This window comes from Gavialis gangeticus, unplaced genomic scaffold (assembly GCF_001723915.1).
Source record: "Gavialis gangeticus isolate Ggan-Ray unplaced genomic scaffold, GavGan_comp1, whole genome shotgun sequence".
Lineage (NCBI taxonomy): Eukaryota > Metazoa > Chordata > Crocodylia > Gavialidae > Gavialis > Gavialis gangeticus.
Genome location: NW_017729024.1, coordinates 35,233,091 through 35,246,529, shown reverse-complemented (window position 1 = coordinate 35,246,529; position 13,439 = coordinate 35,233,091). Strand labels below are relative to the sequence as shown.

General features: G+C 44.4%; 1 protein-coding gene across 4 annotated transcripts in view; it reads right to left on the bottom strand.

Moving 5' to 3' along the window:
- Positions 1-13,439, bottom strand: part of DDX58 (DExD/H-box helicase 58) — a 46,203-nt gene that overhangs the window by 6,018 nt on the left and 26,746 nt on the right. For all 4 annotated transcript variants that reach the window (XM_019517024.1, XM_019517025.1, XM_019517023.1 and 1 more), the window contains 8 exons: positions 12,551-12,652; positions 12,031-12,188; positions 10,969-11,104; positions 8,136-8,284; positions 6,468-6,555; positions 5,432-5,602; positions 3,646-3,797; positions 1,762-1,908 (listed from right to left, as the gene is read on the bottom strand). In XM_019517024.1, the coding sequence (XP_019372569.1) occupies positions 1,762-1,908; positions 3,646-3,797; positions 5,432-5,602; positions 6,468-6,555; positions 8,136-8,284; positions 10,969-11,104; positions 12,031-12,188; positions 12,551-12,652 (1,103 nt within the window). The remainder of the gene's footprint in view (positions 1-1,761; positions 1,909-3,645; positions 3,798-5,431; positions 5,603-6,467; positions 6,556-8,135; positions 8,285-10,968; positions 11,105-12,030; positions 12,189-12,550; positions 12,653-13,439) is intronic.

The window sequence follows — 13,439 nt, the reverse complement described above, 5'->3', positions numbered from 1 at the left end:
CCAAATATTCACAGAGCAACTTCTACGCAAATGGACTTTGGAAAAAACCCAGGGGACCCACAACATCCTTTACCTCCTGTGCACCAGATGAAGTTTCTTTTCTACCTGGTATGTATTTGGTAACTGTGTTGGTTTGAGACAAAAAGAAATGCAAATCTCTTGGTCCAGACACGATACCTTTTATTAGACGAGCTAACAAATCGCAAAAAAAAAAAAAAAGTAGTAATGGACAGAGAACCCTGAGGAAGATCCAAGTCACTGGCATAGAGACAGTAGGTATTATAGGTCTATATACCTTCTGTCATAACACAAGAACAAAGGGACATTTTTTATATAATACATAATTAACCAGTCAAACTCACTGTCAGATGTTAGTACTGTACTAAAGAACTTATTAGTATTTAAAAAAGAATAGAGATGTGTGGGAATTAGCCATGGGGCTAGGTAGACATTCAAAAAGCTGGGACAGAATCAATCTAAGTTACACGGTTTAAGTGGCATAGTTTAGATCGGTAGTGAACAGAACACACATTTGCTCTTGGGTGGGAGGGCAAATGACTGGATTCCACCATTTTTAAACCCGTCTGCGCGTGCCAAACTGGTCTGTTATGGGTATAGACCGGTTTCAGATGACGTATACCAGTTTATGTATAATGTCTGTACCTGGCCCCAGTATTGCATAAAACAGCACAAAAATAACAGCACAAAAATATTACAGATATAAGCTGTATTTCAGGACATTAGTTAAACTCTTAGGAGCACAGAATTAGGAAGACTCTTCACCTCTTCAAGTTATTCTTTTATAACATACTATGTTGATTTTTGCACCTTTGTTAAAAATGAGCAATACTGGCCAGTAGGTGCTGTTCAAAGCTTTGGTCCCTTATTCAATTCAGTGGCGATCAGTCCCAATTTAGTCGCCGAATCTCCGAATCCTAATCAAATCAGAGGACCCTTTAACCTCACCAAATCATATCGGAACTGTCCAAATCGATCCGGAGAGATTTGGAAGGATTCAGCGATTCAGACATAGACACAGTTTTAAATGTTTTTTCTACATACCTCTAGGTAGCAGGTGGCTCATGAACACTGTGATGCTGGGGCAGATGGAGCATCCCACAGGAGCACAGGAGGGCCCTTTCCAGTCCACTTCCAGGTCCACCAGGGAGCACGCAGGGGGGCCCCCCCATGCCCTCCCAGCTCAGCAACTGGTGCCTCCTAGGTCTGGGGGGGCACCCAGGGTCCCCTCATGGCTGATCGCCAAGCTGGAGAGGCATAGCGGGGGGTCCCCCAGTGCACTCCCCAGTGGACCAGAAGTACTTCCGGTCCACTTCCAGATTTGCCGCCAAGCACATGGGGGGCCCCCCCACACTCCTGTGGGCTGCTCCATGTGCCCCAGCATTCATGAGCTACACTGGTACCTTGAGGTATGTAGAAAAAACATATAAAGGTGTGTCTGTATCACTGATTCTCCGAGTCATCCGAATCTGAAGATTCAATGCTTCAGCCGAACTGAATCAGGGACAGTGATCCAAATCGATGAATTGAATCACTGTCCCTGATTCAGGCCAAGTCTGAATTGAATAGCGCCCACTTTGCACACCCCTACTGGTCACTATTGGAGTCAACGCACAGAGCTAGCTTGACCACGGAACCAATATACAAACTGGTTGTTTTACATTTCACATTGAGCAACACTGAAGCTGGACTTGAAAGTTTTGTACAGCATTCTACTGGCAGACTTTTGTGCCAAGAACTTACCTCTATGACCCTGATATCATCTGTATTGCATGCAAACACTTTGCATTTCCCACATAAGAGCCTTTTAGTGCTCTTTGGCATCTTTGGTTTTAATTGTCTCCTTCGGGTATCTCGTATGATCTTTTCCTTGTTTTGCAGGTCCTTTACCTAAAAAGCAAGTCATTAAAAACAAAATGGGTTACACACTTAAGAGAAATGCTGGCATCACTCTGACCTGTTCCAGTAGAGTTGATACATCTATGCTTATATATACACCAGCTGTGGATCTGACCCCAAAAACAGAGATATATTGACATTCAACCTCCTTTAGACTATTGCTTCTGAAAACCTCTCAAGTTCTCTAAGCTCTAATTGTTCCCACACCAAAGGCATCTTATTTCAGATGTGCTTAATCCAATTACCTTAAGAACTGCTGTAGAGGTGGAAGACACATTCAACAGGCTTTTTGACCATCAATTCTTGAACAGAAATAATGAGTCCAGCAAATGTCTCAAAAGGTTACCAAGGCTGGTGGCATGTGGAAAACATCTAAAATCATACCTGAACATGCTCAAAGAGTAGTCAAGATTTTAGCAGACTTACAAAGTCTCACTTCTGACACTGCAATGTCCATTGTCTGGTCTAATCCTGTAAGGCCAGGAATGCAAGTGGTGTAAAGCAGTATAGCCCCAAGGATGCTGATGTCAACTGCATGCTATATTTTGCTTCAGCAGTGGCGGAAGTTTGGTGCTGGCCCAAGTACGTTAGTAGCATCCACGTCAATACAGCCATCTGGATTTATGCCTGCTGAGTCTGACCCAAAGGCTGTTGTTGGTGGGGACCCCCACCAGGCCCTATTCCCCATCTGCTCCCACTGCCCCCCTGAGTGTCCCCCAGCCCCAACTTCCAGCTCTTTAAAAAAAAGCCCCCAGTCACCAGCTGCTGCCAGGTGAGGGGGATGATCCCGCTGCCCTCCACTGCCCCATGCTGTGTGTGGGGGGCTCTGCCACAAACCCCCATCCCCCGCCCGCTCTCCCAGCCCTACCCATGGCTGCCCCACCCTCCCCAGTTCCCTATTCTTAAAAAAAAAAAAAAAGCCCCGCATTCACGGACTACTGCAATGGCTGTTGGGGGCTTATGGCAGAGCCCCCCACGCAGCGTTGGGCAGCGAGAATCACACCTCCTCCACCCCCCCCCCGGCAGCAGCCAGCAAGTGTGGGGCTTAAAAAAAAAAAGGCCTGGTTGCTGGGGATGAGGCCTGCTTAATTCAGAGATTCGTCAGCAGCTGAATCTCCGAATCAGATTCAGCTGAATCAATTTGGGACAGTGATTCGAATCACTGAATCAAATCACTGTCTTCAGAATTGGCCTAATCCAAATCTGAAGCGAATACTAGCCGCTTCGCACAGGACTAGTTAATATCACTGAAACTGAAATGGTTTAAAACAAATCATTTGGATAGACCTGGAAAATAATTGCTATGGTTCAGAACACAAGTCTGAACCACCAGGGTGGACACATTAACTAACTAGTCTGAAGCTCATTTGCTCACTCTCTCTCCTCTCAGCTCCATTAGAAGTGTTTTCATGTTAGTCTAGAAATCCAAGCCCTAGGCAGAATTGCCAATTCACCAAGTTAAAGAAAAACATGCAAAATAGCACAGTTATTCCTATGCAGATAAAATCCACTTGACCACCAACCTTCTACAGCCGGTGGCAGCACATACTATACAAAAGGTTATTACACAAGAGAACCTGGGATACAGACCTTGTGTTGACCTGATGCAGACAGATGAATGCTCCCCAGGTGAGTACACTAGCCGGTTGAAGGCCTCGCTGGTAGCAACTGACAATTTATCTTATGTCTCTAATTTTTATTGAAAAGACTACTAGCAAGCACACCCACCTTCTTTAAAAACTGCTCCTCACTCCACTTCTGGATCTCCTTAATGGCTTTGTTCATCTGCTCTTCCTTCCAGACATTGACTGTCTCCTTCTCAGCCACTTCACTTTTGCTCGTCACTAGAATGCATTTGCTACCTTTTGCCCTGCCACGACCTAAGGAGTAACACATTTAGCTTTTTATAGCTTTATGTACAGAAATGACTGAATCCATAGGTGTCAGTCCCTGCCAAGGTCTCTGCCTACATCTGTGTCCCTGTCAATCCCTGCCTACATCTCCCTGCAGGTACAGCAATATTAGAAACACCAAGCTTTTCATGGTCCATTTTATTTTCCTGGTCTGTTCCCAAATTTGAGCACATGCTTGGAGAAGCCCTCCATCTAATATTCACTAGGCCACTCCCTTTCAATGCATAAACACCTCCAAAGAAGCATTCTTACCTTGATGGTTTTAAAAAAACATGATCATGCCTCACTGGGCCTGTGCTCTTTATCAGTTTGTAATATTTTTAACCCCCCAGTGTCTAAGGCCTGGTCTCTAGGTGTGATAAGCTCAGACATGCTTGGTGGTCAGCAGCCATGGTTTACTGTCTTGGAAACGCTTGTAAGACCAGCTGAGGGATATCATTCTTAGTCCTATTCATTAGTTATCTGTCATGTTGCTGGATAACTACCAAAAATGCAGAAGTTTAGGGATTACCACAACAAGGAAACTTGCCTCTTCACTCTACATTTGTACAGAACACAATGGGACCTGAAACTCAGTTGGTCTTAGTGCTGCCATATAATAAAACAGCAACAAAAATAGGATTGAGGTTTCTACTACAACTAAATATTATTCACACTGAGTTACAAAGTTTATGATCTTAAGTGGATTCAGTTTACCTAGCCTCTTTCCTATGCATTTCTAATAGCATTCTTAGAAAAAGAGGTTAACCCAAAATATGTAAATTTGGGGTAATTATTTAGTACAAAATAAAAATGAAATCGAGACAGTGAGAATGTGAGACAAACCCCAAAAGTCAGGAGACTGACAACCAGGCCAACAACCTGTCCCTTTAACACAATTAAAATATAACCATTCCATGGCATTTGTAGTCAGGCTATGAAATTCACTACTTCAGAGCACAGGATTAAATATCACAGATGGATTAAAAATAAAGTAATTTTTGACCTGCTTTCAACTATACTCATTAAAAGTGAATCCATGATTACAGTGTGCGTCTGTCTCCTTCTTGTGGCTGGACTACACAGTAGTTTTCAGCACCACAGTAAGTGCAGACAGGCTCAGAAATCCAAAGGTCTCACTTTTGCTTTCCTCCATTGACATTTCACCAAAATGCACTGTGCTACATAAGCTTAGAGACAAATTATGCCCACCAGTGGGAAAAATGTGCACAGGGGCACAGCAAATATGCAAGACACCCTTATCTGAAATTTCTTCTGATGTCTCCAGGAAGGTATAATTTGCAATATTTCCAATTTTAAGAATTTTTCTTCCATTCATATTTATATCTGTTTTAATACAAAATTGGCCTCTTAGGTCCTTCCTTGAAAACATAGCATCATGGTGCTTTTTGTCCTTCATGTAATAAGTACAATCCACAGGCATGCAGAGAAGAACCTAAGCAATGGCTCACCAGTTCTTTAAGCAAGTGTCAGCAAATTCTGTCCCAGCCCAACCATTCATCCTACACCTGAAATAAACATGAGCACCAGTCCACGGTGCTTTCAATCGCATCTCTTTCTGGACCTACACCATGCACAGATCCACTTCCAGTTTCCCATACCTCTGACTTGGATCATTTTGATGACGTTGCCAGTGTATTCATAGAGAAGAACGAGGTTGCATTCAGCAACGTCAATCCCTTCATCAGCCACGGATGTAGCTATTAGCATCTTGCTTTTTCCACTGCTTCTGAAGGAGTCCAGTGCACCCTTTTGATGTAGAAGGGTCATACCTACAGTACAGTATCCGTGTGAAGCACTGTCAGTGAGATGCTGAAGAACTCTTAGAGCAAGTAAACAGTTGTTACTTTTATTTAGGGGATGCAGTTAGTGCTAAATGCCAGTCTGTTCACAACTGAGACTGCAAAAGAAATGCTTCAGATCAGGAGATACAACTGTCTGCCTTCCTGCACTGCACAAAGGGGATTCTCACTGAAGTGTAACACTGTGCATGTCTCTGACAAGTAATTTTACATTTGGCCTTTTAAACAGGCTTCTTTGTTTCAATGAGACTTAAGTCCTTGGTTATTTTAAATACTAACATGTTCCCAAGTCAAGTTAGACAAAGGCTCTGGCAGGAAAAGTTAAGTGGCTATATACAAGCGATTAAATCATTAGTTCTCGGTTGTCTTAGCCTCCCAGAACCCTTTACACCCCTCAGAAAATGCCAACTCTTAACTTTCACTTCTTTCTTGACTACAGAAAAACAATCCAGCAATTCTTCTCTTGCTAAGAGCTCAGAAAGGCTACAACAGGTCAGAATATTTTTGACACTACAGATTTCTATTCAAAATATCTGAGTTTCTCTTGTGGATTGTGTAGGTTTTTGCAAACCCAACAGGACTAATACTATGCAGCACCCTACAGCATCCACCCCATAGCACCCACAGGGTCCTATGACACCCTGGTTGAGAATCACTTGGTTAAAGACTCCTGTAACTATCAGAACCCAAGCTAACACTGCTGAGGTAATCATAGTGTTAGCTTAAGTGTCTTTGAACACACAAGACTCAATATGGAAAAGCATTAATTTGATCAGATCAATCTGACAACACAGGTGGTGAAACAATTTGTTTTCCTCAGTGCAATTCCCCATACCTATATTCTGATTTCTGTTATGTCCCATCAGTACATCTGGTTTTAGATGACTGAGTGCAGGATTTTCATCTACCCATTTCTTCAGAGCCTGTAAAACAAGTAAGACTTTAGTAATTGTTTCTAAAGTATTAGATATGGCAGTTTTTAAACTATTCTCTGCAAATCCATAGATATTAGGGTTGGGAGGGACCTCAGCGGGAGTCCAACCCCCAGCCTCCTGGTGATTTCCTGAACCCCGCCTCATATTTTTCAAACTGAGAAGTAGGAAGTCCAGGATGACAAGGGAATGTACAGAGTCTTTGAGAGGGCATTGCTGTGATAAAAGAAACTGCATAGGGCAAGAATCAAAACCACAAATGAATCTGCCCACTTACATACTTCACTACTGCTATCCATGCAGTGCTAGGGACAGATTATTCGCAGGAGACAATCCTGTGTGAAGGATTCCTGGGTGCCATTTACAGTTGATGTTCTCTGTAGATAACAATACACTAAAACTGGGGTTTTCAACCTTTTTTTAAGGGGTGTACCCCTTCTGGCAGAGCACAGGCACAGGGTGGCAGTGGCCAGACGTGGAGCGGGGGCTTGCAGATGGTGGCGGCACGGGGTGATGGATGGCAGCAGCCACCGTGTGTGAGCTCCTCCCCCCTGTGTCCAGCCAGCTGGGTGGCACCTGTGTGGCCTGTAGAGGGGAGCTGCTGCCCCCCGCACCGGCCCTGCTCCCAAGAGGTGGCAGCGTGGGGTGGTGGGTTGCAGCTCTCCATACCTGTCCACCTATGCGTACCCTCAGCCCCTTTCCCTATACCCCTGGTTGACAACCCCTGCACTAAAGGCCTAACTCAGGAATGATAAGTATTCTTAGCACCTACTCTGTAATGAGTAGATGCTTTTCAACTGTTAGAGCACTGTGACACCAAACCTCTGAGCCGCAGAGAAAGCAAAACACTACTTTCCATAATATACTTTGATGTGCATGAAACTTAAATCTTCAAAAGACAAAAAAGGGGAAAGGAGCTGAGATGACAGATGTGGCTACAGTATGGGTGTTCAACCCCTGGCCTGTGGGCCACATCCAGTCCCTGGCATTGTGTCACTTGGCCCACGGGGCTCCCCATGTGTCCAAAAATGTGGCAGTGGGGAAATGGTGGCATCGCTCCCATGCTGCCAAATTTCCAAACCCATGGGGAACCTCACAGTCCAAACAGTGTAGCCATGCATCCTAAACTGGGTACTCAGGGCAGCATAAAGCCTGGTCCTGATGTGCAGGGGTGGCATGGGGCCCAAGGGCCTAAGACCACGTGTGGCTTGATCCAGGCATGCAGGGCCAGATCTGCCCCAGGGACGGGCCCCTTGCCACTCACCTGGCCCACAGGGCCAAAAGATTTAGCTTTACTGCATTAGGGCATCTTCAGTGACTCCTTAAGGGTCATGAAGAGAGTGGTCACCAAGAGCATGGCTGGACCAAAGATGGCTTTCTTTTGAAGAGCTGACCCTGCCTCACAGGTAACAGTACATGCCCAAATTGCAAAGCCTCCCAGCACTTCTTTATGGCCGTCATGTACATGAGCCCTTTCTGGGGAGCACCCACTACAAATGGGAGGAAAATGTTGTGCACTAGAGTTATTTCCTTGTTGCCTTTTGATGTACTATTAGAAAAGAAGGCCTTACAACCACTAGAGCTTTCGTCTTAACAAAGAGAAGGGTCCGAGTCTGAGGATTTTGGTGGTATTCTTCATCCAGGATGAAAGAGAGTTCCTGCAGTTTGGGATTCTCATTTGACTCATCAGTGGAAAGCTCAGTCAGTTCCTGCAGTTTCTCTGGAAGAAAACATACACATCCTCACTGTAGGAAACTAAAACAACCTCTTCTACCTGACAGATTTCTGACACAGATCTAGCATCATATGCCAAACTGGCTTCCTGTATCATTTCACTTCCAAACCCCATTTCTCAGCTGTTTTTTTCTAAACAACAAAAGAACCAAAACTATTTTTTTATGTAACAAAACCCTAATCAGGCTAATTCTGTGTCACTCACACTGAACAGCCAGACTTGGAACACCATATCACCTGCTCTGGAGTTTATGTCAGAAAACTGCATCAAAAGGAATCAAGCTACTGTGTTTACCCAAATCTAAGATGACCTTGAATTTAAAAAAACCCTAACAATAATTAGATTCTATACATGGAACATTATAAATGTATTACAATTTTCCATGTATAGAGTCTAATTATTGTTAGGGTTGTCTTAATTTTTTCTGTCTTCTACTGTCACATAGAAAGCAACAGCAGGAGACAGGAAGCCTGATCCCAGCCTCTTACTCCCCACATAACTTGCTCCCAGTGCCTGGCCTGTCTCCTCTATCTACCAGCCCCACTGCCTGCCCCCTGCTGCTGCTTCCTGTATGATTCTGACTCTGGCCCTGGACCAAGGATAGCAGTGGTTGCAACAGCACCAGCTGCAGTTCCAGCTCTAGTCCTGGCCCCATGTTGGGGCCACAGCTAGATCCACGGCAGCTCCCCAGCTGCTGCATGATCTCTCTGTGCTCCTGCTCTGCACCACACTCTGTCCTTGACTCCCCCTCAAGCTGCCCTGTATGCCCCCCCCGCCTCCCCCAGTCCCTGCCCCACGTCACACTCTCTCTCCTGTGCATCCTCTCTCTTGCTGTACACATCTTGCTGCAGCAGTGGTGGCAGTTCTGGCCCCAATATTCAAATCCAAGATGAGGCTTTCCACCCCCACCCCCATTTTGGATGGAGGGAAACCTCATCTTGAATTCAAGTAAATATAGTATAGAAACAAAAATGCTGTTCTGCTGGTTCTCTATTAACTGACACGGCAATCCTGCAGCTGGCTCCAAAGGGACTCTTCCCACATGCCCATGAATTCTCACCAGCCTCACTAGCAGGGGGGCACCAATAGAGATTTTTGGGGCTGGTACGAATAGCCGATATTTTAGGAGACATATTGGCCAATACCAATCCGATTTCCGATACAGCTGCCTCCAGATGGTAAGTCCGGTGTGATGGAAGGAAGTGTGTGCGGAGGGGTGGGGGGGGGGCAGATCAATACCCCCTGTGGTGAGGGAAGGGGCAGGGGCATTGGCAGGAGCAGGCACTACCCAGGCAGGGCAGGTGGGGCCAGAGCCATGGCTCATGGAGGGAGGGGGAGATGTGTGCCCCTGGATCTCCATAGGGCAGAGTGTGCTGCAGCCAGGGCTGCATGGGGCTCTTCTCAGTGGGGACTTCCACAACCTTTTTAGGTAACTTGTTCCAGTGCTTCAGCACCCTCCTAGTGAGAAAGTTTTTCCTAATATCCAACCTAAACCTCCCTTGCTGCAACTTGAGACCATTGCTCCTTGTTCTGTTATCTGCCATCACTCAGAATAGTCCAGCTCCATCCTCTTTGAAACCACCCTTCAGGTAGTTGAAGGCTGCTGCTATCAACACCTCCCTCCCAGTCTTCTCTTCTGCAAACTAAATAAGCCCAGTTCCTTGACTCTCTCCTTGTAAATCATGTGCCCCAGCCCATTAACCATTTTCACTGACCCAAGTTTAGGACACTTGAGTCAAGCCTATGCTGCATCTGACCATAAAAACAGGTCCCGCTTATCAGGCACTCACTCTTGGGCATGGTTACTAACGAGCACCCATAGCAGTTGCATTGCATTTTACAGTGCAAAGACAGAAGGAACAAGTAGCTGCATACTAGATTCCAGAGGCACTGGGAGAGAACACTTATGCATGAGTACTGGAGAAGTATGAAACTGAGCATCAGAGAGTGCAGAACATGTTCTCCTCCTAGATGTATCCTACTCTTGCTCTATGCTTTGCAATGGGCATCCCTTGAGGGGTTAATTTGCACTCCTGGTTCCCACCTAGCTGCCCTCCCCAACATCACTCTGGCTGCAGTAGCAGCCAAAGTCTCCGGACTCCCACTCCTTCTTCCAGCTTCCACTTCACTCCCACCCAAGAAGGCTGCACAGCCTGTGGTGCCAGGGAAGCCTGCAACCCAGGAAGCCCACACAGCACAGCAAAGCAGGGCAGCCTGTGACTGGGGAGCTGAGTGTGATGCCATAAGAGGGTACCCTGCAGTGTGTAGCCGGGGGGGGGGTGCAATAGTTTGGCTAGTGTAAAGTTGCTGCCCCTGGTGACTCTAAGGCCTGCTCTTTTCCCCCAGTTCTTATTCAATGCACTCTTGAAAAATCTATCCCACTCCTGAGCGCAACCCACCCACATCCTGGTGTAACATGTAGAGAATGTACCCACTTCTAGTGAGTTGACTCAGATTAACCAGTTAATAGCTGCTAGCTACTACCCTTTTTGCTGAAAGGTAGCAGGCTTGTGGTTTTAACCCTGAAGGTCCCAAACTGTAGGCCTGATAACTGGCCAATCATTACATTACACTGGAAAGACAGGAGACAGGGACTGTGCCTGACTTGGACACTCCAGAATGATGCCTGTCTCTAACTAGTATTTGCATCTTTCAGGCAGGCTAAGTACCTTCAAAGTTTGCTGTTAACTGCTGCTCTCTCTCATCAAACTCTCTGCTTTTGATATTCTTGAAGAATTCTATCAAGTATCCCAAGGCATCTTGGGTGCGTGCATCTTCATTGATAATGAGGGCATCATTATATTTCTGTTTGTAAAGATGAGGATAGTCTTAGAACCATTTTTAATTCAGAAGTTTAATCAGCATAGAAAAAATCCAGTGAATTTCATTTAGACAGACTTCTGTATTTGAAATACTTATACTTTAATATTTACACAGGAATGCTAGTATGTTATTTTAATTATACTGTTATTAATAAAACATCTCAGGCAACTTTTACACTAGACACTAAAATATTTGATCTCCTTTCACCCATTTTTACTAAACATACACTTTTCTACACCAGTTTCTATATTTCAGAGAAATATCTGCTAACTTTGGTTCCAACTCATATCTATCGGAGACCTAATTCTAATCTCCCTTACAGTGGCTTTACCCAATCTTGTAGAGTTACTGCTACCACTGCAGTAAATAAAATGCAAGTTAGGCCTCAGACCTATCCACAAATGTTGATCCAGATTTCAAAACAGACTTACACATGTGTTTCAGGGCTCAGTCCAATGTCATTACTCAGATGCTTGAAGTTCAGTACTTCAGCAAGTTTTCACAAGATCAAGGCCAATGTTAGCGGTCTTCCTGCAATTTTCTTATGCGTTTTGCTATTTGCAAAAGCTCTTAAGTTCTGTTTCTCATTATTTAATTATTCGGTGGTATACCTTTGAGAAGACACCTCTAAAGAAAATGAAGCACCACTTGATCCTTCCATACTCAGTTTTATTAGAGTGGGTTAGTATGTCTATTTAACCTACAGACCTTATGTAACCCTGAATTTCTACATATACTTTTTATGAAAGATGCTAAGTAAAAGGTGGCATTTCACCAGAAGGGTGACAATCACCAGTTACCAAATGCCTGAGGTGGCCTTCCTTCCATAATAAAGTAGTTTATATTGCTGAGGATTGGGCCCACTGCATCCTCTCAACGATGGAATGGGGACAGGGTCATTTACTTACCCGTAAATGTTCAGTATAAGTAAAAAGAGCATGACAAATCCTGCTCTCTTCCTCCTTATCTTCCAGTTGTAATACTCTGCACTTCTTCTGCACGGCGACAATCCATTGTTCGTATGTTTGTGTTCCAAAATCTTTAGTCTTAATAGGGGACAGAGTATCTTGAATAGAAACAGGAAACAATACACTTAGTTTTCAGGGAACAGCTAAGAACAGCAACACAGTGATGTGGAATGTGATGTAGGCAGACTGGGCAATCTGAAATTAAGGCAGATAGTTTCACCAAGTACCACGTACAAATGACTTTACAAATTAAGATGACAGAAAATAGTTCTCTCTCCATAAGTGATCTATTTTATGTAAGAAATATTAGGATAGTAAAAGGGAGGAAGGAGTAGATCAAGAAGGGGAGAAAAGGAAGATGAGAGAATAAACTCTACGGCAATACGAGAAGTTTGTTATTGATACTGTTTAAGAATGAATGGCCAATTCTCTTTATTGTCTTAATTCCATGTGATCTTACCTATTGGGTACATCTGTTTTGCCAGTGCCTCAGTCTTAGATATCATATTTGAAATAATGTCCACAAAACGGTTTTGGGGGCGCAACATAACTTGCCTGACAACTAGAAGAGAAGGAAATGAACAGTCGTTAGCAAAAGTAGTTGTATACTTAACACATTTCCAGAGCTGTTAACAAATACCATGACAAACTGCGATAAGGATGGCGGACAGAGGAAAACGGGGGCAGGGAGTAGTTTTTCCAAAAAGAATGTCAGTGAAGCTACAGGTCTGTGTGGTCATAATTACCTTTATTATTATTGAGATGCTGATCGATACTGCACTATGACTGTATCTATAAGAACCAAAGCCAGGTAATAGCAGAAACATTGAGCACTTCAGCTCTAAGAAGTTGCTATTAACATATCTAGTTATTTTTTTCAGTCCATTCTTCTGCTCTAATTCTACTTCTATGACTCACTCAAGGCTCAGTTACAGGAGTCATATAGGTAGGTTTATCACATCAGATTTCCCCCAATCATGCATTAATTGGAGGCAATGTGGAGCTGCCCTAGAGGGAGCAGGATGACATATTGTGTCATGGCATGGCTCATTACTAGAGCTGTGCAAAGCTTCAGTAGCTGATTTGATTCGGAGGAGATTCAGCCCGATTCAGGGACTGAATCTCTGAAACCAAATCAAATTGGGAGACCAATTAAAAGCTCTGAATCAATTTGAAGTATCTGAATAGATTTGGAAAAGCTTCAGAAAAGATTCAGCCGCTTTGGAGATTCGGCCATAGAGTAAACAGACTGCCTCCACCTGGTAAGTCTGTTGGGGTTGGCTGACGGAAGAGGCGTGGGGGAGGGAGGGATTGGTGCTGGGGTTGGGACTGGGACAAGCTGCCCAGCC